This window comes from Myotis lucifugus, unplaced genomic scaffold (assembly GCF_000147115.1).
Source record: "Myotis lucifugus unplaced genomic scaffold, Myoluc2.0 scaffold_22, whole genome shotgun sequence".
Classification (NCBI taxonomy): Eukaryota; Metazoa; Chordata; class Mammalia; order Chiroptera; family Vespertilionidae; genus Myotis; species Myotis lucifugus.
In genome coordinates this window covers 3,610,255-3,636,563 of record NW_005871070.1, presented here as the reverse complement: position 1 = coordinate 3,636,563, position 26,309 = coordinate 3,610,255, and the positions used below count along the sequence as shown (strand labels likewise).

The window sequence follows — 26,309 nt, the reverse complement described above, 5'->3', positions numbered from 1 at the left end:
AACCGGGCACATGCCCTGACCTGGAATTGAACCGTGACCTCCTGGTTCATAGGTTGATGCTTAACCACTGAACCACACCAGCTGGGCATGTACAACTATTTTTTTAAACCTTGGAATTAATAATGGTTTAATTTATTGTTTGTTAGTTTTCTCTGTATTTATCAATTCTTCCCAGAGACTCCAGTAGATCTGTGAAGGTTTTCTAATGCCATTTTCCATGTGATTGAATGCATTAGATAATCCATGAGTGCCATTTTCTTCTGGTGTCCTCCCTCCAGGGAGCAGTCCTTCCAGCCTTCGGTCCCCTGTGCTCCCACTCCATCCTGCTCCATCCTTCAGAGTTTACCAGCTGCTAGAAGTATTTGCTCCTTTAACCCTTTGCACTCCGAACCATTCTGGACATTGGCTACCAGCTACTCGACGCTACTTTGCGGCGGAAATGTGCATTTACAGACCCTCGTATTATTTAGTATAATTTTGGAACCAAGTAATGTATTATAATGATATTGGACTTATATGAATTGGGTGACATCGAGGAATGTATATTTGCAAAAAAAACAATATTTTATTGTTTATAATTTTGTACAGTATGATAAGTTTTGTAACACTCCCCAATATGCATTGCAGGCTGATTAGTGCATGTTTGACAGTAATAAGTGGTTTGACGCCTGCCACCAGGTGTTTTCCTGTTAGAACACACAATGCAGTCCCGTTTTCTTTGTCCCACATCGGGAATATGTAGTTTATTGTTTAATCCGACACAAAACCCGCTGACATTTCTTGTATATATCTTAGTAATTTTACGATATTTTGATTTAATTTCTTGTGCCATTTCAAGATAAAACTTCAGGGAAACATGCATGTCTCAAAAAGTTGCGTTGAAACAACTCAATTCCCCGTAATCACTAATAAACTGCAATGTCCCCTGAGAGGGGACATCCGAGTGATATGCTAGAATTCCGATGTCCCCTGAGAGGGGACAGTGGAGTGCAAAGGGTTAAGAATGTTATTCAACTTTCAGTTATGAGCATAATGTGATAAGGAGGGCCTTCTGCTTTCCAGGCTTGAATGTATTTTCCCCTGGACTAACTATCCAGATTCCACTTCATTTCTTTTAAGATTTGAAGTAGAAAGTACTCAGACTTTTCCAAATAATTGCTCCTTACTCACATTTTTTTCTTTACAAAGAGCACACTTGCGTATAGTGTATGTAGTACATACCTTGGGGTTCTATCTTAGTTTAGTTACCATATTCAGAGATCATGGCAATGCGATTGTGCCCATCCCTTTGTTTGATAACTGCAGGTGTTTGTTGATTTATTTTGTACGTTTCATTAGGTCTTAGGGAAGAGACAGTTTGTGATATGTGTTCATTTGTAATGTTACCCTAGAAGTCTCTCCCTGCTTTTTGAATTCTGAATTTTTACTGTCTGCAGAGCAATAATATGGATATCAATAATTCATGTAGCCAATACTCTCATTGGATTTTATTTTTTCCTAATTTTTGCATTGCAAGTATGCCATCATTAGCATCCTTTTACATACAACTTTGTTTGAGATTGTTATTTCCTTAGGATGGAATCTCAAAGTGTAATTATTAGATCAAAGGATACAATCATTAAGCCCCTTAATACTTGTTTTTAAATTGCTATCCCAAGTAATTGGATCAGTTTGTATACTAGTATCAGTCAACATTGTGGGTTATAATTGAAAATAAAACTTTGCTAAGAGAAAAATAATATCACATAGTGCACATTTTAATTTCCATTTGTGTTTTTTTTCTCTCTCATTTTGGCCTCTTTTGGCAGTGGGGATGGGTAGTATTTATGTTGTCTTGCTGAGTTAGCCATGCTTGTATAATGCCATCTTATGGTTATTGAGCCTTAATCATGTTAGTTTTTTATTGCCATTTTACTTTCATTTGCTTTTAAATTTGATTTTTATGTGATTAAATGTATTAGTCTTTTCCTTTATGGTTTCTCCTAACTTTTGTGTTTTGAAAGGCTTCCTTTATCCCAACATCAAATAAAGAGTCACTATCTTTCATTTAGTTCTTTTAGATTTCATTTTGTAAATTTAACTCTGTAGTCCATTTATTTTCATGTATAATGTGAGACATAGACTCCTGAGCTTTTTCTGTATATAGTTGAACTCATTTCTGTTGTTATTTATTATCAGATTTCCAGATGATTTGAAAAGTCACCTTAATCATATACTAAAATTTCCCTGAATTAGGGTCTGTTCTGAGCTTCTGTTTTTGTTTTTTTGTTAATCCTCACTGGAGGATGTTTTCCCATTGATTTTTAGAGAGAGTGGAAGGGAGAGGGGGATAGAGGGAGAGAGAAAGAGAGAGAGAAACATGGATGTGAGAGAGATATGTCAATTGGTTGCCTCCCATATGAGCTCCAGTTGGGGCCTTGATCGAACCTGCAACCCAGGTAGATGCCCTTGACCGGCGATCAAACCCTAGACCCTTCGGTGCATGGGCCGACAGTCTATCCACTGAGCCACACTGGCTAGGGCTGTTCTCTGAGCTTTTTTTTTTTTTTTAATTTATTGATTTTTTTACAGAGAGGAAGGGAGAGGGATAGAGAGTTTGAAACATCGATGAGAGAGAAACATCGATCAGCTGCCTCCTGCACACTCCTTACTGGGTATGTGCCCACAACCAAGGTATATGCCCTTGACCGGAATCGAATCTGGGGCCCTTTAGTCCGCAGGCCAACACTGAGCCAAACCGGTTAGGGCTCTTTGAGCTTTTAAATTCTATTCTGCTTATCTTTTTCTCTCTTAAATAAACACAGCAGTGTTATAGTTTATTGATTTTTTTTAGAGTGAGAGGAATGGAGAAGAGAGAATGCAAAATCAATTGGCTGCCTCCTGCACACCCTCTACAGGGGATGGAGCCTGCAGCCCAGGCACCTGTCCTGATTGGGACTTGAACCAGCAACCTTTTAGTGCAGTGGACGGTGCCCATGCAACTGAGCCATACCAGCCAAGGCCGTTCTGTTTATCTTTTTATTGCAGTGCAGTATACTTTTAAAAAATGATGATAGCCTTGTAATATGTTTCATTCTCTGGTAATGCTAGTCCTTCAAAAATCTCCCAGGACTGGAGAGTCCTGAAGGAAGCTGAAACCCGTGAAGTGCCCAAGTCAGGGAACTGCCAAAAGGAAGCTGGTTCTGAACATGGGCCAGGTTGAGACCAGTGCAAAAATGGAAACTTGGAGCTACGTTCCTGCACTCTTTGAAGCTGCCCTGATGAGAAACAGCATAGGTGTCAGCCTAGGAAAGGGCTCAGGGAGCAGGTTCACTCAATCTATATGTGAAGATTGCAGGCATGTGGGGGTCTTAAAGCCAAATATATAAGTAGTGCCTTTAAAAGCTAAATTACCTGTTGAACAGAAGTCTCTATGGGCACCTAAGCAATTCGAGTTTGGATGCCCCTTTCTTTTCTTTTCCCCTTTCTTTTCTATTATGACTTTCTTTTATCCTCAAGGAAGCTCTTTGAGACTCTTACTGGGTTCGGGGTAAGGGAGGGAAGAATAAAGAAATAAGAACGAGAATAGGATCATAAGCTTTAAAACACACATATAATATCTTTAGAGATGCTTCCAAAGCTTCAAACGTTTCAGTCGCATTGTCACTTTTTTTTTTCATTGTAAAAAATGATTAGTGGATTTATTTTAGAGTTTCTGCTTGGCCAAGGGCAAACTTATCAGGAGAAAGAAGAGAACATACCAGTTAAACTCTCATAGTCTTAACAAAAGCCCTACCACTTCAGCTCTATAGTTAGAGTCATCTTTAGTTAGAGAATCTGGATCTATTTATAGCTGTCACATACACGGTGGTGGGGTCTGCTCTCCCTTTTTCTCTGACATAATATTTTCCAATTCTTGTAGCACAATTTAGAAGAGGCTGGAATATTTCATAAGACTTTACCAATGGCTGGGGAACAAGTAAAAGGAAGTAAACAGAGAGTAGCCTGCCATGAGATAATTTTTCATGAGATCTAGTATTTGTCATCTTCAGCTTTGCTTTCCTACTAACTCCTGCTTTGCCTCAAATTCACAAAAGTCATCTTTTCCCTACCACTCAGGAGAATCTTCAAACGTGTGTAGACTCTAAATTTCAAACTTGAAAGCTAGGACTTTATGATTGACACTGGCAATGCTGTCTACCTGGGTGTGGCCTGTGCCTTCCACAAGAAATCATAGCCAACTATACTGCAATCGCTTCTACAAAATAATCATCTAGTTGTATCCCAACTAGAGGCCCGGTGCACAAAACTTTGTGCACTGGGGGGGGGGGGGGTCCCTCAGCCCGGCCTGTGCCCTCTCGCAGTCTGGGACCCCTTGGGGGATGTCCACCTGCTGGCTTAGGCCCGCTCCCCGGGGGATCGGGCCTAAGCTGGCAGTCAGACATCCCTCTGGCAGCCCAGGAGCCCTTGGGGGATGTCCACTTGCGAGCGGGGACCAGGCCTAAGCTGCAGTCGAACATCCTTAGTGCTGTTGAGGAGGTGGGAAAGGCTCCCGCCATCACTGCTGTGCTGGCAGCTGGCAGCCTGGCTTGTGGCTGAGCAGAGCTCCCCCTGTGGGAACGCACTGACCACCAGGGGGCAGCTCCTGCATTGAGCATCTGCCCCCTGGTGGTCAGTGTGTGTCATAGTGACCAGTCATTCCCAGTCATTCTGCTGTTAGGGTCAATTTGCATATTACCCTTTTATTATATGCCTGGTACATGGGTGGGGGCTGACTGGTTTGCCCTGAAGGGTGTCCCGGATCAGGGTGGGGCTCCTGCTGGGGTGCCTGGCCAGCCTGGGTGAGTGGCTGATGGCTGTTTGCAGGCTGGCCACAGCCCCTTCAGGGTGGGGGTCCCTGCTGTGTTGCCTGGCCAGCCTGGGTGAGGGGCTGAGGGCTGTTTTCAGGCTGGCCAAGACCCCCAGCAGGGACCCTCACCCCATGAGGTATGGCCAGCCTGGTGAGGGACTGATGGCTGTTTGCAGGCTGGCCACAGCCCCTTCAGTGTGGGGGTCCCCACTGGGGTGCCTAGCCAGCCTGGGTGAGGGGCTGGTGGCTGTTTGCAGGCTGGCCACAGCCCCTTCAGTGTGGGGATTCCCCGCTGGGGTGCCTGGCCAGCCTGGGTGAGGGGCTGATGGCTGTTTGCAGGCTGGCCACAGCCCCTTCAGTGAGGGGGTCCCAAATGGGGTGCCTGGCCAGCCTGGGTGAGGGGCTGATGGCTGCAAGCTGGCCACGGCCCCCAGCCACCCAAGCTCCCAGTGGAGGCTGGCTGGAAGCAAGTATCTGGGATTTATTTATCTTCTATAATTGAAACTTTGTTGCCTTTAGCGGAGGCCACAGCCGGCCAGGGCAGGCGAGAAGCTTGGCTTCCTCCATCGCTGGGGCAACCAAGCCTCCTGCTTGCTCCAGCTCCGTGGCTTCCAGCCGCCATCTCGGTTGGGTTAATTTGCATATAGTCGCTCTGATTGGCTGGTGGGCGTGGCTTGGGCATAGCGAAGGTACAGTCAATTTGCATGTTTCTCTTTTATTAGATAGCCTAATATCCTTACTAGCAATAAGCATGTGGTGAGTGGCTTGGGAGTCTGTCTTAAGTACTTTATATAATGAATGTAAAGATATGTTCATTATGGCTTTTCAAATAAGGGGTACAGTGCTATATAAAACAACAATGGACTAGAACTAGTAGACCTGGGTTCTAGTCTGATTTGCCAGTAAACAGCCTTGCCTCTTGTACCAAGTCACTCAATTCTTCCATAGATAGTTTTGTTGCAAGATTTGGATATAGTTAGTCTATAATTTTATGATTTTGACTATAATTGAATTATTATAAAATTTGTACTTGAATCTTTCTCTTTGTGGTATATTAATCTATTTTAGTATTATGCTGAGATATTAGTGAGGAATAAAGGCCCAATTACTGTTCCAATGAGGAAATATGATCCATTTTATAAAGTTATACTTTATTGGACAGGTTCTCCATTATGGTGACAGGTGGGACCTGCTTATGTTTAAGATGAGACATGGAGCTTATTATGAGTTTCTTATAAAGTAAATAACTTCTTTAATTATCACATACAAATTTAGATGTCCTTAAGCAGTTTAATTGCATGTAGTTAAATCTGTATTTAGATTCTGTATTTTCTGGTTTTATTTCTTTCATATTTTGACTTTTCATCTTTAAAATACTTAAGTTGGAATAAAAAAGCAAACAAAAGCGTCATTTGTTAAAGTACTTTAAGAATAAGTTATTTAGTATTCTTAGTTAAGATAGACCAAATTTTCCTTTCTACTAATGTGTAATCTTTTTTTTTTTTAGAGTGAAAAGCTTTTGTTATATGATACAGTCCAAAGTGAACTAGAGGAGAAGATCAGAAGGCTTGAAGAGGACAGGCACAGCATTGATATTACCTCAGGTAATGGGAATGATGTGACTGTGATGTTTAGTTTAGGTGACACTGAACCTTTGACTTATTATAATGTCTCACTAGAGCAGAGGTTCTCAACCTGTGGGTCGCGACCCCTTTGGCGGTCAAACGACCCTTTCACAGGGGTCGCCTAAGACCATCCTGCATATAAGATATTTACATTACAATTCACAACAGTAGCAACATTGCAGTTATGAAGTAGCAATGAAAATAATTTTATGGTTGGGTCACAGCATCAGGAACTATATTTGAAGGGCCAGAAGGTTGAGAACCACTGCACTAGAGGCCCGATGCACAAAATTCATGCAAGGAGCTCAGCCCTTGCAGCCGTAGCGGCTTGCCTCTCCTAATATAAATGTTATGTAAAAGAAGTCTTCTAATGAGAGGGGAGAAGGGGAAACTTCTAAACAATCGGTAAGATTGTGATTGTTGCTTTGATTTGAACTCAGACTTCAGAAAGATGTAGAAAATGGAGCACATTAAAAGGGACAAAATAGAAGTTTGACAGGAACTATAAGAATAAGAATAATATACTATAAGAATGGTAAGAATATAATTTTTTTATAAATTTACTTACTGATATTTTTTAGAGAGAGAGAGAGGAAGGGAGGAAGGGAAACACAGATAGAGAAACATTGATTTTGTGGTTCTGCTTATTTATGCAATCATTGGTTGCTTCTGTATGTGCCCTGACCAGGAATTGAACCCACAAGTTTGGTATATTGGGATGACACTCTAACCAACTGAGCTACCTGGCCAGGGCAAGAATATTATTATTTTATGAGAATAGTATTGGAAGATAATGGGAGTAGGCTTTGAAGGCAGCTGTAGTATATATATATTCCCTCTAAGTTTTGAAACATTGTCATGTGGAAGAAGGAATAAAAACCTCTAACCACACAAACTAGGACAAATGGGTAGAAGTTACAAGGAGGCAGATTTGTGTCTTAGATGAAGGAAAAACTTGCTAATCAGTCCAATGCGAAATTGGCTTTTTCAGGGGTGTTGTGGAAAGGCTTTCTCCACTAAATGGATTACTTACTGGGTTGTCCTACAGTTCTTGCATATGCATTATTTTATTTTTCTACAAATTCTGTTTCTTTGTATAGAGTAGACATAGTGGAGTCAGACAAGCTGAGCTTAATGCCACTGCTCCATTACCTCTAGTCAAGGGTGACCAGGGGTGACAGTCACTTTAGCTTTTCTAATTGGTCTGTTTGTCTGTAAAACTGAAGCAATGAGAATACCTCCCTCAGAGGTAGCTTTGAGGATTAGTTGAGACAATTCATGTATATTCAACAAAGTGCCTGATATATGTTGACCAGTTATTAGTTATTAAGTGTCAAGTTGATTTTTACTTCAATAAAAGCAGAGAAAACTTCATAAATATATAGCTGCTCATGAAATTCTCGTAGTCACGTATCTACACACATATACATAACCGCCAATGAAATTTTGCTACCTTGAAATTATAGTCTCTTTTTCCTCCTTTGGTCTCCAGGAATCAGCTAATACTTAATTTTTATTTACTTGCCAGAGCTGTGGAATGACGAGCTTCAGTCAAGAAAAAAGAGGAAGGATCCTTTCAGTCCTGACAAAAAGAAGCCAGTTGTTGTTTCAGATATCCTTTTCCGAATTTCTTGGGTTTTTGTTGTTGTTGTGGTTGTTGCCTTATGTATATTTTTGCACTGTACATACCTTTATAACTTTTATTAGTATACATTGCCTTTATTTGCAAGATCTGTAATAAGCAAAAGATAATTTATAAAACTGATTAAAGGCATAAGAATATACTAGTAATTTAGATTAAGAGGGACAGGGGAGGAATAGAAATTTAGTTATAATCTCAACTTCAGAAGTTAATATGGCTTTTTAGTTCACAGGAGCTTTGATGTGAAATAGCTGTTTAGTATATAGCACAATTACATAATTCTTGTGTGCTTTTTAACTTTTTTTAATGTTTCTCAATGTGGAGTGTCTTTAAGTTAATATGTGCATGCAATCTTGGCATTCCTTATGGTACCCTACCCTTTTTCCCTGACTTTTCCCCCATTTCAAAACAGTGACTAGGTTGGTGCTATATCTGACAAGGATATATGTAGAATTGAGAGAATATGGTTAATAACATCTGAAATATTGTAATATATTTATCCTGGTACTAAGGTTTTTGAAGAATAATTGAAGTCAGAAATCAGCATGCCAAGGGATTATATCCAGAAATTATTATTCTATTCTTTGAAAAACAACAGTTTGAAAGTATAATTCACAATGTGAAATTCTTATAGTTAAAATGTCCTTGACTTTTCAACGTCCATATATAGTTTATATGCTACAAGACCTTGATATTCTTGAAGACTGGACAACAATTCGGAAGGTATGATTAACAAGCAATGGAATACAAGTATATTTTTATAGTTTACTTTTTAAGATTCTATGGTTTTTCACTAGTACATTAAGATATGATTATTATAAATATACTTTACTTTACCACAGTTTCTCTAAGGCAGTTAACACTAATACAGATAACAGTGAATTGAAGGAGTATTTTGAGAAATACTCCTTCAGTTTGTTTTTTTCTTGTAATCCTATTTAGTAAAGAGGGAATATGCTAATTAACCTCATGCTGTCACGAAGATGGTGGCGCCTACAGCCAATAAGGACGGAATATGCTAATTGACTGTCACACCCTCAAAGATGGTGACACCCACAGCCACAAGATGACTGGCAGGGGAGTGCAGTTGGGGGCGACTGGATCAGCAGGGGAGGGCAGTTGGGGGCGACTGGATCAGCAGGGGAGGGCAGTTGGGGGCGATCGGGCCAACAGGGGAGTGGTTAGGGGGCAGTCAGGCAGGCAGGCAGGCAAGCAGTTGGGAGCCAGCAGTCCCAGATTGTGAGAGGGATGTCCCCCGAGGGGTCTCAGATTGGAGAGGGTGCAGGCTGGGTTGAGGGGACCCCCCCCACCCCAGTGCACGAATTTCATGCACTAGGCCTCTAGTAATGTCATTAATAATATATGTAAAAGTACAGAAAAGCATTTATCTAGGTTGCCCCAAAGTAATAATAAATAACCATTTTGTGCCCAGTTCTTAGCCTGGTCCTGGCTCACAGAAGGCACTCAATAAATATTTATTGAATGAATGAAAATGAAAATTTTAACCTTTATTATATGTTTTGCACTTTGTCATCAGAGATTCAAGAATTCTAGGATTTTCTGTGCTTGTTTGAAAGTGGAGCTTTTGTTTTCCTTAATAATTTTTCTATTTTTACAAACTTTTTAGTTGAAAATGAGAGATTATTTCAGGTATTAATAATACTTCCCAGAGAAAAGATCATATATATATATATATATATATATATATATATATATATTTAAAAACTTAAAAAAAATTTTTTTAGAGCGAAAAAGAGAAAGAGAAACATTGATGTGAGAGAGAAACTTTGATTGTTGCCTCCTGCATGCACCCTGACAAGGGATTGAACCCTCAACCAGGGTATGTGCCCTGACCAGGAATCAAATCTGCCATGTGACCATACTCCAAACAACTGAGCCATACCAAGCAGGGCTAAAACTTTTTTTATTTACTGATTTTTAGAGAGAGAGACATCAATATGTTGTTCCACTTATTATGCATTCATTGGTTGATTCTTGTATGTGCCCTGACCGGGATTCGAACCTGCAAACCTTGGCGTATTGGACCATGGTCTAACCAACTGAGCTACCTGGCCAGGGCTCATATATATTCTTTATGGTCTTAGACATTAACAACTTATTAGAAGAGCTGAAGATTATATTTCACTGTGCTTGTTATTGAGCTTATCTATCAGTAGTCACTGTATATGTTAAATAGATACCAAAATATACTTTGTGGACTCAGACAACGTCTTTCTTCCTTTTTTTTTTCTCAATTAGGCGATGGCTACACTGGGTCCACACAGAGTGAAGACAGAACGTAAGTCATTTAGTCTGAGCTCAGAAATCTTTATGGAGACTGTTGAATCAGGGTTAAGTCAGCTACATACAAAAGAGCTTCCCCTGTCAGTGGTTTCATTTCATCAGTGCACACTATACCTGAAATTATGAGGAGTCCTCTGGAGTCTTTGCCTCATATAAAAGTTTCAAGATTTCTGAATGAAATGTATTTCTTCTTTCAGTGTTTCAGCTACATTACTATTGATAATAGTGGGTCAGTAATTTTTAAAGTATTTATTTAGTCTTTTTTTTTTTATGGGCCCAATAATTCTATAAGGGAGGTGTTTGGAGTCCACGGGAATCTTCTGGAATTGTGGGCAACAGTTCTTCTGTACCTGCATTTTCTGGGAGAGAAATTAGAGTGCTAGCAGTGTAATCCATCAGAAAAATTTACACACCACTAAGATTTACACATCTGCTATACCTTAGTAAAATTTATATCCAATTATACTTTTTTGACTTCTTTAAAAGTCTGAAAATCACTGCCGAGTTGAGGTCTGAGTCCAGCAACCACAAGAAATGAGTTCCAACCACAACCATGTGCCTAGAAGAGGACCCAGGGCCTCCAGCCCTGACCAGCACCCCCAGTGCAGCCTTGTGAGGCCCTGAGCAGAGGACCAGCTCACCTGTGTCTGCACCCGGGGGAATGTTTAAATTGTCAGTTTTTATTATGATTCCTTAGGACTCAGGCAATGCCTAGTAGTTTCTCTTCATTTTCAACTTTCAAATCTAAGTCCAGTTGGCTCTCTGAATCAGGATGTTTTACCAAGCAAAGGAGAAAATAGAGGCAAAGGAGAAAATAGAGGAATATGTGACACCCAGGAAGCAGGAGATTCAGCATACATGAGTCAGAGGACATTCTCATGGTTGTGAAGGGATCCCAGAGTGTCACTTTGCAACAAGCCCTGATCATAGCTAGCCTTTTGTAGATTCCTTCAGGAGAGATGTTTTCAAGAAAAAAACAACAACACACACACACACACACACACACACAAATAAATACAGATTACCTCACATGTTTGAGTGTATAACAAAATGATTCACATATTTCTTATGGAGAGTCTGGACATGAATTAGTGATAGATACATTATAAAAAAATTCAGCAATCAGCATATCATACCAATACCCCAAGAAACAGTGTTTTTAACTCCAGGGGAAAAATAAGTTGTTAAGGAAAAAAAATGCTATTATGTTATTGTACATTGTTTACCACATTTACATTTAAAGTCATATTAATAAAACACAAAATACTGAAAAGAAAAATCACTGCCAAAGTAGTGATGGACATTGTTGTCTAGGATAACTTTCTTTCATGCCTTCTTTCACTACATATGAAATTTCTAATTCTTCTAAGAACAGTGAAGCTAGATTTTTAAAATACATGTTTTAAATACTAAAAAGTACATTACAACAGATAAAATCTATAATAATAAAAGCATAATATGCTAATTAGACCGGATGTCCTTCTGGACGTCCTTCTGGACGAAGCCGGGGCTTTGAGGGAAGCCCGGGTCCCAGGTGCCGGCAGCAGGGGGAAGGAAGGCCTACTCTTGCACGAATTTCATGCATCAGGCCTCTAGTAATCTATTAGAGCTCAAATTCTATTTTATATTTAACCCAAGGATTAATCTTTAAACTTTATTATTAGGTCATGAAATTTTGGCAATACTGTACTAAAATGCTTTCCTTAGAAATTAACTGGCAGGGTAACTATCTAAACCTCTAGGTTGTTTACATTTTGAGTCATGAATTCCTCTGAGGATCTTACTATACTATTGCTTAGGTCTCCTCCCCATTTCTGTTGTCTGTAGCATTGTGCCCTGTTTGTTTTCTTCATGGCACTTACCACAATTAGTAATTTTTTATTTATTGTTTACATGTTTATCTGTCTCCTGACAGGATTGTAAGCTCCACAAAGGTCAGAATCATATTTCTTTCAGTCACAGTGCTCAGAAATCATTTTGTTGAATGAATGAACGAACAAACGAATGAATGAGTGAGTGAATGAATACTTATTGAACACCTTCTGCATATCAGGCACTACTTGAGGCTCTGGGAATACAACGATACAAGAGAAGGACCCCCAGGAATTTGTTGGGGGAGGAAGAATAATATATATGAAAAGATATAATTAACAAGATAATGACAAATTGTAATAATTGCTATGAAGGAAATATAACGTTGTGATGAAGATTAACTGAGGAGTTAGGGTGGTCGGAGAAGACTTTTCTGAGGTGGTGACATTTGAATGATAAAGAGGTGTCTGCTTCATAGTGTACTCTTGACAATGTTCTTTTATAAAGAACATTTTTTCTCTGCATGAGTTTACCTGATTAATGTCAAATCATTTCTAGGACATAAAAAAAAGGAAGTTCTACTTAGGACATTTCCCTTTTAGGATCAAAGGTCTGGGAACTCTTGGAATATCTATTAAACTCTGTTTCTTTGGAATTGTCAGCTGCTGGGGAGAAAATATGAAAAATATAATTTTCAATGGAAACATGGCAATTGATATTTTAACTCCTATTTAAAATTGGCCTTAGTAATTGATAGTGTCCTGCTTTTCCTTCTGGCACTTGCCTAGTTAATAGATGATTTAGTGTACATTATTTAGCTTTGTTTAGTTCTTATATTGAAAATTTTGTGAATTACATTTAAAAAGTAAGAAATTAAATTTTCTTATTTCTATTAGATTTAGGTTTGTTATATAAGAAACATTTTTAGTGTTTTTTCACATACCGTATATGCATGGATTGGTGTTAATTCTTAATGTTCTGCACTTTTGTTCTGACAGTGTCTTATTAATATAACAGTTTTTGAACTGATCCCTTTAGCACCTGTGAAACTTGAAAAACATCTGCACAGTGCTAGATCTGAAGAGGGAAGATTGTATTATGATGGTGAATGGTATATACGTGGACAAACAATATGTATTGACAAAAAAGATGAATGTCCTACAAGGTAAAACACCTTTATCATTTCAGTGTTTACAACATTGTTGTTAATAAATATTTGCTGCCTCCATAGTATATTCATAATTAGTTGCCTGTGGATCCTTTCTTTCTCTTAATATATCATTTGATTAGCATGTGTGTACAGCATGTTAATCTTTATATAACAGAGTTGCATAGTAAGTTCATGAACACAAGCATTAGCACAATGGAAATCTTGGAATTATTTAGCTAGGTAAGAGATCCTATTTGTTAATTCTTACAGTAGATGACCTTTAAATCAGAGAATTGTGCATTTGACAGTGTGCTTCCACAGTGTGTGGGTCTATCAATCCTCCCCTTTCTTTTTGGTGTGTGACAGTATTTTGGGTAGGAAGAATTTGGATCAATTAAAGTAGGAAAGGAATGGAAAATGCATGAAAACTTTAAGAGTAACAGTAATTAAAGTATAACTTGAAAACTGAAAATAGTCTTTTAAAATACTTAATCTGTCTAGGCTTAAATAAAGTTTATATAATTTACTTATATAGCCTTCTAAGTTTTATCTGGTTGTGACCTTTGAAAAATATTAATGCTAATTACTGCTTTAATTCTTTCAGTAGTTAAAGATATAATTCTCAGAGTAGTAACCATTAACATTAGAAAATATCTTTCTAGATTTCAGTGGTAAGTAAAGTATAGAATATTCAACTTGCATTTAGTATAGAATGTTCATTTTCCAAATACAGTGGTTTTAATTGGATTGTAATTTCATCTTTAAATTTTTAGGATACCAGGAGCATTATGTATAGAAACTTCTCTCAGAAGCTCATTAAGCTGATTACTAGGTTATAGATGATACCCCTGGATTCTTGGCTTTCTCTTATTACTTTGGAAACGTTTACTATTACTTAGTATAAATGTGGTTTAAAAAGATGAAATAGCAGAGGAGACAAACAAAAATCTATTTTTAAAAAGATTTCTATATTGAGATGAGTAGTGTCCAAAAAATCTGTACAATTACCATAGAGGCTCAACACTGGGAATTAGGGATTAGTATTTGAAAGATTTTCTACAGCTAAGACTGAGATGAGTTGGAGGTGTAATATCATATAAGTAGTGGTTTTTAGCTCCACTCTGTTTTTTGGGGGGTGTGGAGGGGTAAGGTGGGGATTGAGTAGGGACAATGTATATTTATTTAATAATTCAATAATAAATCTTACCAAGTATTAGAAAAGGAAAGGAAATGATCTATTAGGTGTTGCTAGATGTGCTATTTTTGACAACATGACCAGATGATTGTCAGTATTCTGGTAAAAGGCAATTGTGTACCTGAATCTACTCTTGTCGTCCAGTTATTTCGATTTTATAGCTAGTACTCGGAAATGAGTAGAGGAAGAATGTTGTGATTCATTCATTCATTCCTTTTTTCCCCCCAATCCTTTTTAGTGCCGTAATTACAACAATTAACCATGATGAAGTTTGGTTTAAGAGGCCTGATGGAAGCAAATCTAAGCTTTACATTTCACAGCTACAGAAAGGAAAATATTCAATTAAACATTCATAATCATGATTTAAGTGTTATATAAATCTACCTTATTAGTGTTACCAAATGTGATGTGCCATGGGAGTAAAAATGTATTCAATGACTTTAATAGTCTCGCTGAATCATGAGAGACTGTGTATTTGTAGGTGGTATTCTAAGTAGACCTTATACTGATATGTTACTAAAAGAGAAAAAATGTTAAATTGTGATCATTACGTTTATTTGCCTTTTAGGTCCAATGACCAATAGGTGTATATGGTAGGGGTTTCTTATTAAATGTTTTTATGCAAATCTGTGTTTAGTGAACTGTGTTGCTAAATGGCTAATTTTATCTGCATTTTTTAAAATTTTCCATATCTTTGTCACTCATTATGTGTTTGTAAATAAGCCTCATAAAACGTTTCTTATAAATGGTTTGTACTAGTATATTAGTGTTTAATCAGGATTGAAATTAATCATATTTATGTATGTCTATATGGCATTATCAGCTTGTTTAGAACTGATGGCCTTACTTTACAATCTTTTTTACCCAAAATTAAGCTATTGGGTTTGACAGCTAAAAGGAGCACTTTTGTAGACTAGTAGCTTTCTTTCTCCTCTTCTTTGATTGTATGGTGGTGACCTATTTTTACAAATGATACTTAATGTTAATTAGTAAAATTAGTGTCAAGTAATAACATGCTTCTATGTGTATTTCTTGTGAGCCTTTAGAGAGCAGGTGTTTATGCTGCAGCATAAGTGGTGGACAGTAACTGACAGTATTGTGGTGCTTGCTGTGCATTCTGATCTTCAAAACAGATTTTTGGTAAGCATTTTCCAGAGGTAAAAGTAGTTCCTTATCCTAATTCTATTCCTAGGGCAAAATAGACAGCGATAATTTCCTCGAATTCTCAAATTAGAAGTTTTATCTACACTTCTACTAAATTCTATACTTTAAGGGCACTTGGTGCAATTTAGAAAGTATTGGCCTCTCTTCTCTTAGCCACATTCAAAATTAACTTCTGAAACCTCAGGAACAGTACAAATAATCGAAACCCTCAATGTGGCAGCACAGTGGCTGTAGTGTATATTAGGGTACAACCAAATCAAGTATTCCTGTGGTCTTGTGCACTTTAATGTCTGTTATAATGAGACTTAAGAGTATGAGGAAGAGATCTACTTATCACCACTTAGGGCAGGCATAGCTGCATTATTCCGTTTGTTTTCTTACTATTTTACCTCTGCAAACGGCTTCCTGTGTGGATCACTACTTCATAGTTGCCAAATGTTAAAGTATTTGACATCTGAAATTCATTATCAGTAAAGTTATGTACTTTGTTCTGTTTCTAATTAACTGTGGCAAATGTACATAATGTCGTAATCTGATAGTATTTGACAGTACTTATGTATACAATGTTTCATAAGCATTTTTAATAAGATTTGTATTTTTAAATTTAGTATATAATAAAAAGATGTGTTTGAGTGTCATTTGTAGTGTCTTGAATTACTTGTGTATAAGTTCTTTTGTTATTTATAATCTACTTCTAAGAAGGATTTGAACCAATTTACATTAATAGATACAGTGTTGAACAAATGTTTTTGCTTCCCTAAAGCACAATTTGGCCTCTATTGGGGCATATTTAGACACAGAAGATAGCTAATTTATACTTAATTTTAAAATATGTGTATGTTTTACTTTTTAAAAAAGCATACTGTATAAGTTGTGAAATTCTAAATAGAAAGTTTTAATACTAATTTATTAATTTATTAGTTAATTTATTTATTTTGAGAGTATGTTTATTAAAGCTAGGGCAGTGAAACAAAGGAAGGGCTTAGGGTAAAAGAAGCAACAGAGCCTGGGCGGTGCCCTGCTTTGGCTGTCTGGAGACAGAGCAGTGATGGCGAACCTATGACACGCGTGTCAGAGGTGACACGCGAACTCATTTTTTTGGTTGATTTTTCTTTGTTAAATGGCATTTAAATATATAAAATAAATATCAAAAATATAAATCTTTGTGTTACTATGGTTGCAAATATCAAAAAATGTCTATATGTGACACGGCACCAGAGTTAAGTTAGGGTTTTTCAAAATGCTGACACGCCGAGCTCAAAAGGTTCGCCATCACTGCGTTAGAGGAAAGGACTACGCCATGCTGGGTTGCTTTTAGCTGACTGGGAATTGAAAGAAAAGGGGGCCTTGGAGACAGGTTCTGGGGGTTAGCTTGGGACCAGCTGGTGCTGCTCGTTGCTCTGCTGGTTGCAAGTCTCCTAGGGACCCTTTAGATTTGTTAGGAGAGAAAAGTAAAGATGCATGCCTGAGAGGAAAAAAAGGCACGGGCATGCTCTTGAGAGAGCCCACGCTGGGCCTTTCTCTGGAGGGTTCTTTTCTATTTTCTAAAGGCAGGAATTGTAGAGGAGGTCTTAGACGAGGACCTCAATAAAATTTCATCAGCTTTATGCTGCTGCACCAAAACGATATTCCCCTGACTTCGTCCATCCTTGGGTGTGGTTGGCCCAAAAGGCACTAATTGGGTTTCTGATACCTGTCTTCCGGAGTAGGATGATGTACACTTTTCCTCCCTCTGGTTGGGGAGGAGAATTGTGAATCATTTACTCTCAAGTGTCTTTGGTTAGGGAAGATAGGGTTTTGCGATTTACTAGATGGCTATAACCTGCTTGGCTATTTAACTATCTGTCTCAGTTTCCCTAATTCCACTTGTCCTGACTTACCTGTCTCATTACCTCCTCAAAAACTTCCCTGAGATATTTTAGAGATGATGAGGGAGGACAGTCTGGCTTTAGTAACTGTTTGCTGCTGCTGAAGGTCATGGTCCCTGCCTGTGTAGAGTATGGAAGTCTCTCCCTGCCTGATCTAAGGGCGACAAGGGAATGGGATCCAAGACTGGAACAGAGAAATTGTGAGCTGGTTCTTCTAAAGGAGAGATGGGCCAGAAGCATCGTCCTCTTGGTATGGAATTGTTGCATCCTGGGGACATTACGAGACCTCCAGTACCAGGATTTGGGGCATGGGATGAAGTGTCAATTCAGTTATTCCTTAGAGCAGCCGTGGGCAAACTACGGCCCGCGGGCCGGATCCGGCCCGTTTGAAATGAATAGAACTAAAAAAAAAAAAAAGACCATACCCTTTTATGTAATGATGTTTACTTTGAATTTATATTAGTTCACACAAACACTCCATCCATGCTTTTGTTCCGGCCCTCGGTCCAGTTTACGAACCCATTGTGGCCCTCGAGTCAAAAAGTTTGCCCACCCCTGCCTTAGAGTATTATACATCTTCGTCCAGTTTAAAGGTATGATTTGAAAGTTTATTTTTAGAAATCTGTAATTTAGAATAAGAGTTCTTTCCATGGATTTTTCTAAATACATAACACATCTGCAAATGCATCAGAGTAAGGCAATGACTGTTTCAAAATGACGAAAACTTAAAATGACATGGTTATAGAAATACAGGAAAATCCTGGTCCTTCTAACAGAGTGAAAAAAAAACAACAATTTCCAACTCTGTATTAACTTACTTTTGATGTTTAAATTCACTGACCTAATTAAATTCATTATTCAGCTTAACCATATAACTCTCCCTCAAGATTTCTCTTCACAAACCTACAACTTTCACAAACCTTCTATAGTTTTTATTTTAAAAACTATGATTTAACACATTTACTTTCAAAACTTTAATATTTACATCTACCTATTTCATAATATTGATATTATTCAGGTGAACTTATGCAAACCTATGACTGTAGAATATATTTTGGCAGTTTGCTGTTAGACTTCTGGTGAAAAGGCCTAGGGGGATTGTTAGAATCTGCGAAGTGTGGTGTAGCTGCTGTTGCTGCTATTATGTTTAGGTCAGCCTCTGTCTTAGGATCAACTTAAGGGCCTTTCCTGTCACAGCTCCCAGTATTTCATGTTTTCAGTTCACCCCTTCCTGCTACCTCCCATTTAAAAATCCAATCACAACTAACCCAATTTATTGCTAATAATTATTAACACCGTATTGGTATACTCCTCATTCTCTCCCTTTTCTCACTGTTCATTTTGGTAGGCTGGGCACTAAGGACTTTTTATTGCAGCCTCCCTCATATAAAAGTTGTTCTGAGATACATATTGTTACTCAGAACTCAAATACCACTGACAGCCGTGTACATACACCTCATTGATAGTCACTTAAAAAGAAGAACAGGGATGTTGGCTGTTATTTCTAAAATTTTCTCTTTGGACCCAGTAAATCCTATACACTAAAATGGAACTAAGATGAAGTTATAAGATAAGGAAAATGGATGTAGGATAAATGAATATAGTAGTTAGGGTTTATGTAGTTTCTTGCCAAATTGGAATGTAAACTATTTGCTGACGATAAGGAAGTCTAAAATATTTTTAAAGAATACAAAAGCTCAGAATCGGGGTAGAGAAAAGGCACGTTCCTTATATTGTCTTTATGAATGAACTACAGGATTGTGGCTCTTGTGGGATTACTGAGGCAGTTTCCCCTGTTGTTCACTGTGGCTCAGAGTCTCGCCCTTTACTTCATCGGCCCAGGAACTTGAACTTTATATGTATGTCCTGTTGTGAGCTGAATTGTGTCTCCGCATTCATGTGTTGAAGCCATCACCCTTGGGACCTTACAATGTGACTGTATTTGGAGATAGCACCTTTAGAGATGTGATTAAGTTAAAGTGAAGCTCTTGGGTTGGGGCCCAATCCAATCTGACTAATGTCCTTATAAAGAAGAGGAAATTTGGACACCAGAGGAAAGACCAGGCAAGGACACAGCAGGAAGGCAACTATCCGCAAGCCAAGGGAGAGGCCTCAGAAGAAACAAAGCTTTGGACGCCCTGATTCTGGACTGGTAGCCCCCCAACTGTGAGAAAACAAGTTCTGTTGGTTAGGCCGTCCAGTCTGTGGTATTCTGTTATGGCAGCCCAAGCAACTGATACATGCCCCGAGGTGACAGCTCTGGGGAAGTTAGACTGACCAACTCAGGGGATTGAAATGACAGCTGAGTGTCCACTTACACTGGGAAGTGTAACTGACAAGGAGGACGCTCTTCAAGTCGCTAGTTGCACATTCCTTCCTTCTAGGAAAATCAATGTGAAAGCAAACTTGTCACCAGAAGATTTCTTTATTTTGGAGAAACCAGTAGTCACCTTCCTCTGGTGAGGGTACCCCCTTCCTGGTATTGTGCTGGACACACTGCTATAATCTTAATGTTCACTCTGTTTTTTCCTGGTGGCCTATTGTTTGAGCTCTCTCCTCTGTTAATGTGCTGTGCAGGCCTGGCCCACAGCCCTCTCTAACTTCTTTCTAAACCATTTGCTTTGCTATTTTGGCTAGTGTATTGGACCAGTGGCCCCTGACTCATGGGCAGCCAGTGATAATAATACTTACAATTTGAGTGTTTGCCATGTGCCAGGAACCATATCTATCTATATATAAAAAAGCCTAAGCGACCAAACGACCAAACAACCAGTTGACCAGCGGCTGCAACGCGCACTGACCACCAGGGAACAGATGCTCAACTCACAGGATCGGGCTCCCTCCTGTCTGGATCGGGCCTGCAGGGATGGGGATTGGGCCTGTAGGGATCGGGCTCCCTCCTATCTGGATCGGGCCTACAGGGATCGGGATTGGGCCTGTAAGGATCGCGCTCCCTCCTGTCTGGATCGGGCCTGCAGGGATTGGGATTGGGCCTGTGGGGATCGGGCCAAAACTGGCTATCAGACATCCCCCGAGGGGTCCCAGATTGCGAGAGAGTGCAGGCCAGGCCGAGGGACCCCACCGGTACACAAATCTGTGCACCAGGCCTCTAGTTTAATGTATAAAAGTCATTTAATAGTGTTCATGTTTAAAACAATGAACACAAATGTAAGAATTCTGATATGATTACTCTTTATAATTTTATCATATACTAGAGGCCTGGTGCACGAATTCATGCATGGGAGGGGTCCCTTGGCCTGGCCAGCAATAGAGGCCTATCAGGGGGATGGCTGGCCAGGGGGAGGGACTCCGGGAGGTTGGCCAGCTGGCTCCATGATCGGGGCTGGCCGGCAGGGCGAGGGAGGCCAGCCAGCCCTGAGGGGGGAAGGGGTCACGGGAGGTTGGCTGTAGGAGCGCACTGACCACCAGGGGGCAGCTCCTGTGTTGAGCGTCTGCCCCCGGTGGTCAGTGCGTGTTATAGCGGCTGGTCAACCGATCATTCGGTCATAACAGTCGCGTAGCTTTTATATATATAGATTAGGACTTTCTGGTCATGATGTTTTTCTGAAGGTATGAGAGGCAAAATCCTGTGGCAGGATTTATATATTGAGAGTGCTAAAGCTGAGTTGATTATCTCAAGTTGCTAATCTCTCTGAAAAAAAAAATGTGTTATATCTGTCTATCTACTTATCTATCTAAAAAGCAACTATACTAAGTATAAAATTTCTTTGTTCCTATACTTGAAGCTAAATGTATCCTCTTTCAAAGACACATTTTATTTTTTTAAAAAATATATTTTATTGATTTTTTACAGAGAGGAAGGGAGAGAGATAGAGAGTTAGAAACATCGATGAGAGAGAAACATCAATCAGCTGCCTCCCGCACATCTCCTACTGGGGATGTGCCCGCAACCCAGGTACATGCCCTTGACCGGAATCGAACCCGGGACCCTTGAGTCCGCAGGCCGACGCTCTATCCACTGAGCCAAACCGGTTTTGGCACATTTTGTTATTAAAGGAAGGTCAAGGGAAGAAGTTATGCAATAACAGTGTTTAAATTTCATTTCTTTTCTGTATCTAATATGGGTTTGAGGTGGGTGACCTTGTCAGGAGACTGTTGCATTCTCCTGAAGAGAGAAGTGCCGCATGGTAACATTTCATCTCTGCGAGTCAAGATGACAGTTTCTGTTAAACTGCTTAGGAAACCCGGCCTTTACGCAGAGGCTAAACTACATGTACTAGTAGAGGAATGTTGAAAAAAATAACATATTTCATTTATTAGTGAAAGAATTTGAAAAAGGCATTGTTAATGGCAAAGATAGTACTTTCACTTGATTGGTGATGAATTTATGATTTCCTTATACTTAAGTACATCGATGGGTAATTGCTCTTATTAAGGAAAAGTTATTTTTTAAAAATATGTTTTCATTGATTTTAGAGAAAGAGGGAAAGAGAGATCAAACATTGATGAGAGAGAAACATCAACATTCATTGGCTGGGGATCAGGCCCACAACTCGGGCGTGTGCTCTGACTGGAAATCGAACGGTGAGCTCCTGGTTCATGGGTCAATATTCAGTTACTGAGCCGCACCGTCCAGGCACAACTTTTTTTTTATATATAAGACTTCAGACACTGTATAAATTACTGACTACAGCAGTTTTTTATTTGTCCATGGTATTAAGTTATATTTTATCAATGTACTTCTATAATATGTATATATTATAACATTATTCACTACACCACGGCCAACTTGATTTGGGTCTTTCCTACACACACTTGAACTGCACCCTCCTCATGCCCAAGGGTTCTTTTGTGGGTCTCAGGCTTATAGAAAGTGGCGCCCAAGGGTTGTGTCCACTTTCCACCCTCCCTCTCTTTAGAGCTCTCCTCTCCTTCCTCCTGGTGCGGCTGCTCAAGGAGCTCTGAGTGCCGGTCGCGGCCCAGGCCCACTCTGTGCCTGGCTCCAAGACAGAAGGAGACTCAAGAGGGTGAGGCTGCTGCTCTGGCCGTTGCCTGCAAGATGCCTCCTGTGTCCTCTCCTGGTTCTTGAGATGATCTCCTTTTCTACCTCCTCCAGCTTTAAAGATCCTGTAAGATTCTGTGTGCTAACATTAGTTGTTTTTCTGCCAGGTAAATAGAATAGGGCATAGCAGGATCTATTATTTATACTAAAGGATATTATATGCACTCTACTTTTTCTTTTCTTTAAAAAAACACACACATATCTTGTGATCTTTCCCTATAAGTCCCCAGAGATCTAGCTCATTATATATATAATTTTTTTTATTGATTTTTAGAGAGAGAGGAAGGGAAAGGGAGAGAGAAACATTGATCGGTTGCCTCCCATATGCACCCTCACAAGGGATTGAGTCTGCAACCTGAGCATGTGCCCTGACTGGGAATCAAACCAGCGACCTTTTGGTGCATGGGATGACACTTGACCAACTGAACCACACCGGCCAGGGCAACCTCATTCTTTTTAATGGCTGTGTGGTATTCATTTTTATGGAATAGCCACATGTAATTCCATGGTATGCAATACCAGCCCAACATTGATGGAATATTTAGGTTCCTTTTCTCCCTCCTTTCTTCCCTCCTTCTCTTTCTTCTTATCACACAAGGCTGAAGTGAATACTCTTATATATACATCTTTGACCATTGGAAAGAACATATTTGTAGCATAAATTTCAAGAAGAATTGCTTGGTCAAATGGTAGGGGAATTTTATATTTTATTAGATATTGCCAAATTTTCCTGCAAATAAATTGTACCACTAGCAGTATATGAGGATGCCTATTTTTTCCTTATCATCAGAAAAGCTGATTCTGATCATTAATTTTCAGGGTCATTCTTTTACCTTCTCTTTAATTGTTCGTTTTGCTTCAGGCTGCATGCTAAGTCCTCACCCAAATCCTTTGAGAAGTTTTCACTCACTTCTTTGATGTCAGCTACCACCTGTGGCCTGACAGTTGCAAATCTAAATCTTTACTCTCACCCCAGTTACATATTTCAGGTTGTCTGCTCGGCATTTCCATCTGCTCCTCATACTTTTAAAAATTAACACACACAAAACCAAAGATTAGCTCCTCTCTCTATCTCTCTCTCCCAACCTCACCGTTTGTTCCCACCCTTGATTCATGCTGACCATCCATCCAAACTCAGACCTTGGAGAGTCTGTGGTAGGTGGTTAAATTCCTGGACCTCATGGACTTTGGAGCAAGACTAACTGGGTATGAATTCTGCCACTTACCTGCTGTGTGACCTTGGGAAATTTCTTAACCTTTGTGTGCATCACTATTCCCATCTGAGAATGGAAAGAATAATACTTAATACTTCATAGGGCTGTGGTGAGGAATTAATGAATAGGTATATGCCATGTGCTTAGCACAGTGCCTGTTATATGATAAATCCTATGTAAGGGCTATTTATGTATTTTAACTCCTCACATCTATGTAATTACCAAGTCCTATAGATTTTGACTCTGTAATCAAACGTTTTTCTCCAGTCCCACTGGTGCTGCCCTAGGTCAAGCCTCTAGTACATTTTACCAGGTTGATTATAATGGCCTAGTCTCCTTGCTTCTTATCGTTTCCCTCCATAGCAAATGTTGTATCTCTAAAACTCAGAACTGATTTTTTTTTTTTAACTTCCTGCTGGACTTCAATTCTTTCACCTACCCAGCACTCCAGTTCCACTTTTTCCAGGAAATACTTTTCCCAGGAAATACTTTTCCCAACCACGTGGTTCCAATGGGGTTCCATTTCTCTCCTGCTCCACCAGCCCTGGTTGTAGTTGTTTAGACTAGGTGGGCATGAAACGCAGCTGTCCCAGTGAGAACCCTTCCCTGGGATCTTTCCAGCTATAACTGTGGAAAGATAGCCAGTCTCCCTTCATGCTGAAACTGGGAAGGCAAGAACGTTTGGGAATTATAGGCAATGAAGTTTCCTGCCCTGTGGAGAAAGATGACAGAGAGCTGAAGAGAACTGAGATGGAGAGGCAGTTTCTTGGCATTGAACTCCTGCTTCCAGCTGACTCATAGTCCACCTGTACACCAATCTTCCTCATGTGACATGGTCTTCTAGTAAATTACCCCTTTTCTGATATTTTATTGAATTTATGGGGTGACATTGATTTACAACATCAAAAAGTTTTCAAGTCCCCCTTCTTTTTAAAATCTGGGTTTCTGACTCTTGCAACATTTATTAGGGACATAAAACTTCATTTTCTGTTGATTTCCATCTTAAAAACCATAATAAACTTTTATAATTACATCACACATTCAAGGAATAAAAAATAAAGGTCTTGGTAGAATTGTAGATGTACATGTGAAAAGGAGAAAAGCAGTCCCTGACAGCTAGGAACCGCCTGGCACTCGCTGCTTGTCCTCCTGTTCTGTTGAACATAAACAACCTCATAAAACAGCAACATCAACAAGGCCGCTCTGTGACTGTGCTGGGAGTGAGACATAATCTTGCCTAAGTATGGATAAAACAAGGTCAGACTACAAAGCACAGAATACTAAGCCTCCCCCTTTTTTGACTAATATGAATGCTGCTTCTTTACCAATACATTCCCTTTGCCTTATCAATAGATTTATTAAGATACCTAATCATGGAATTGTCCCCACTTCCTGACAGTAATCTATCCAGAGCAAAGCCCTACTTCCTTGAGCACAACCCAAAACCTCCCACTACAAGCCCAAATCCTGTAAGTCCTTTCTAGCACCTTCTTTCTCAGATACCCCCAGTTTCCATGGTGTGTGTTCTCTCTGTCTGCAATGAGCAGGAGCCCAACTTGTTCAACTATACGTGTGTTCCTGGTGGTCTTTGGCTGGAGGGCATTGATACATGGAGCATTTAAACAGTTTTGCTTGAAGAGTTTTCCATTAGATTTGGACTAAAGTTACTTAAGTATATTCTGGACAATTTTCTGGGAGCTCCCAGTATGTAATCTTTTTTGATAATAAAAGCGTAATATGCAAATAGACCGAACTTCTGAACAGTGGAATGACTGTCCAGACACCCTTCTGGACGACCTTCCGGACAAAGCTGGGCTGCAAAGGCTGAGGCAGGGGGGCTGCGAAGGCCTACTCTTGCACAAATTTTGTTACAATTATAACTAGAGGCCCAATGCACCGCTAGGGCAGCTGCCTTTGCCTTGGCCCCCACTGCCATGGCTTTATCTGGAAGGTCATCCGGTCTAATTAGCTTATTATGCTTTTATTATTATAGACTAGAGGCCCGGTGCACAAAAATTTGTGCCCTGGGGGGGGGGGGGGGAAGGGGGGTCCCTCAGCCCGTCCTGTGCCCTCTCGCAGTCTGGGACCCCTCAGGAGATAATGACCTGCTGGCTTAGACCTGCTCCCGGGTGGCAGAGGGCAGGCCCAATCCCTAGGTGCAGCCCCTGGTCAGGCTCAGAGCAGGGCCAATTGGGGAGTTGGGGCGCTTCCCCCTGTCATGCAGGGAGCAGGGCAGATCGGGAGGTTGCGATGCCACCCCTAGTCACGCTCAGGGTAGGGCCGATTGGGGGGTTGGGGCACCACCCCCTGTCACACTCAAGGCAGGGTCGATAGGGAAGTTGCGGCGTCACCCCCTGTCACACACAGAGCAGGGCCGATCAGGGGGTTGAGGAGCTCCCCCCTGTCAAGCACAGAGCAGGGCCGATCAGGGGGTTGAGGAGCTCCCCCCTGTCACGCACAGAGTGGGGCCGATCAGGGGGTTGA

At 40.0% G+C, this 26,309-nt stretch overlaps 1 protein-coding gene across 2 annotated transcripts in view; it reads left to right on the top strand.

Moving 5' to 3' along the window:
- Positions 1 to 16,358, top strand: part of BRMS1L (breast cancer metastasis-suppressor 1 like) — a 39,929-nt gene extending 23,571 nt beyond the window's left edge. The window contains exons 5-10 of one of the 2 annotated variants that reach the window (XM_006085826.3): positions 6,336 to 6,432; positions 7,982 to 8,065; positions 8,754 to 8,818; positions 10,355 to 10,394; positions 13,250 to 13,376; positions 14,795 to 16,358. In XM_006085826.3, coding sequence (XP_006085888.1) covers positions 6,336 to 6,432; positions 7,982 to 8,065; positions 8,754 to 8,818; positions 10,355 to 10,394; positions 13,250 to 13,376; positions 14,795 to 14,912 — 531 coding nt within the window. In that variant the 3' untranslated portion in view covers positions 14,913 to 16,358. Of the gene's footprint in view, positions 1 to 6,335; positions 6,433 to 7,981; positions 8,066 to 8,753; positions 8,819 to 10,354; positions 10,395 to 13,228; positions 13,377 to 14,794 lie in introns of both variants that reach the window. The other variant, XM_014453303.2, reaches the window with a different exon arrangement.
- Positions 16,359 to 26,309: the final 9,951 nt, after the last annotated feature.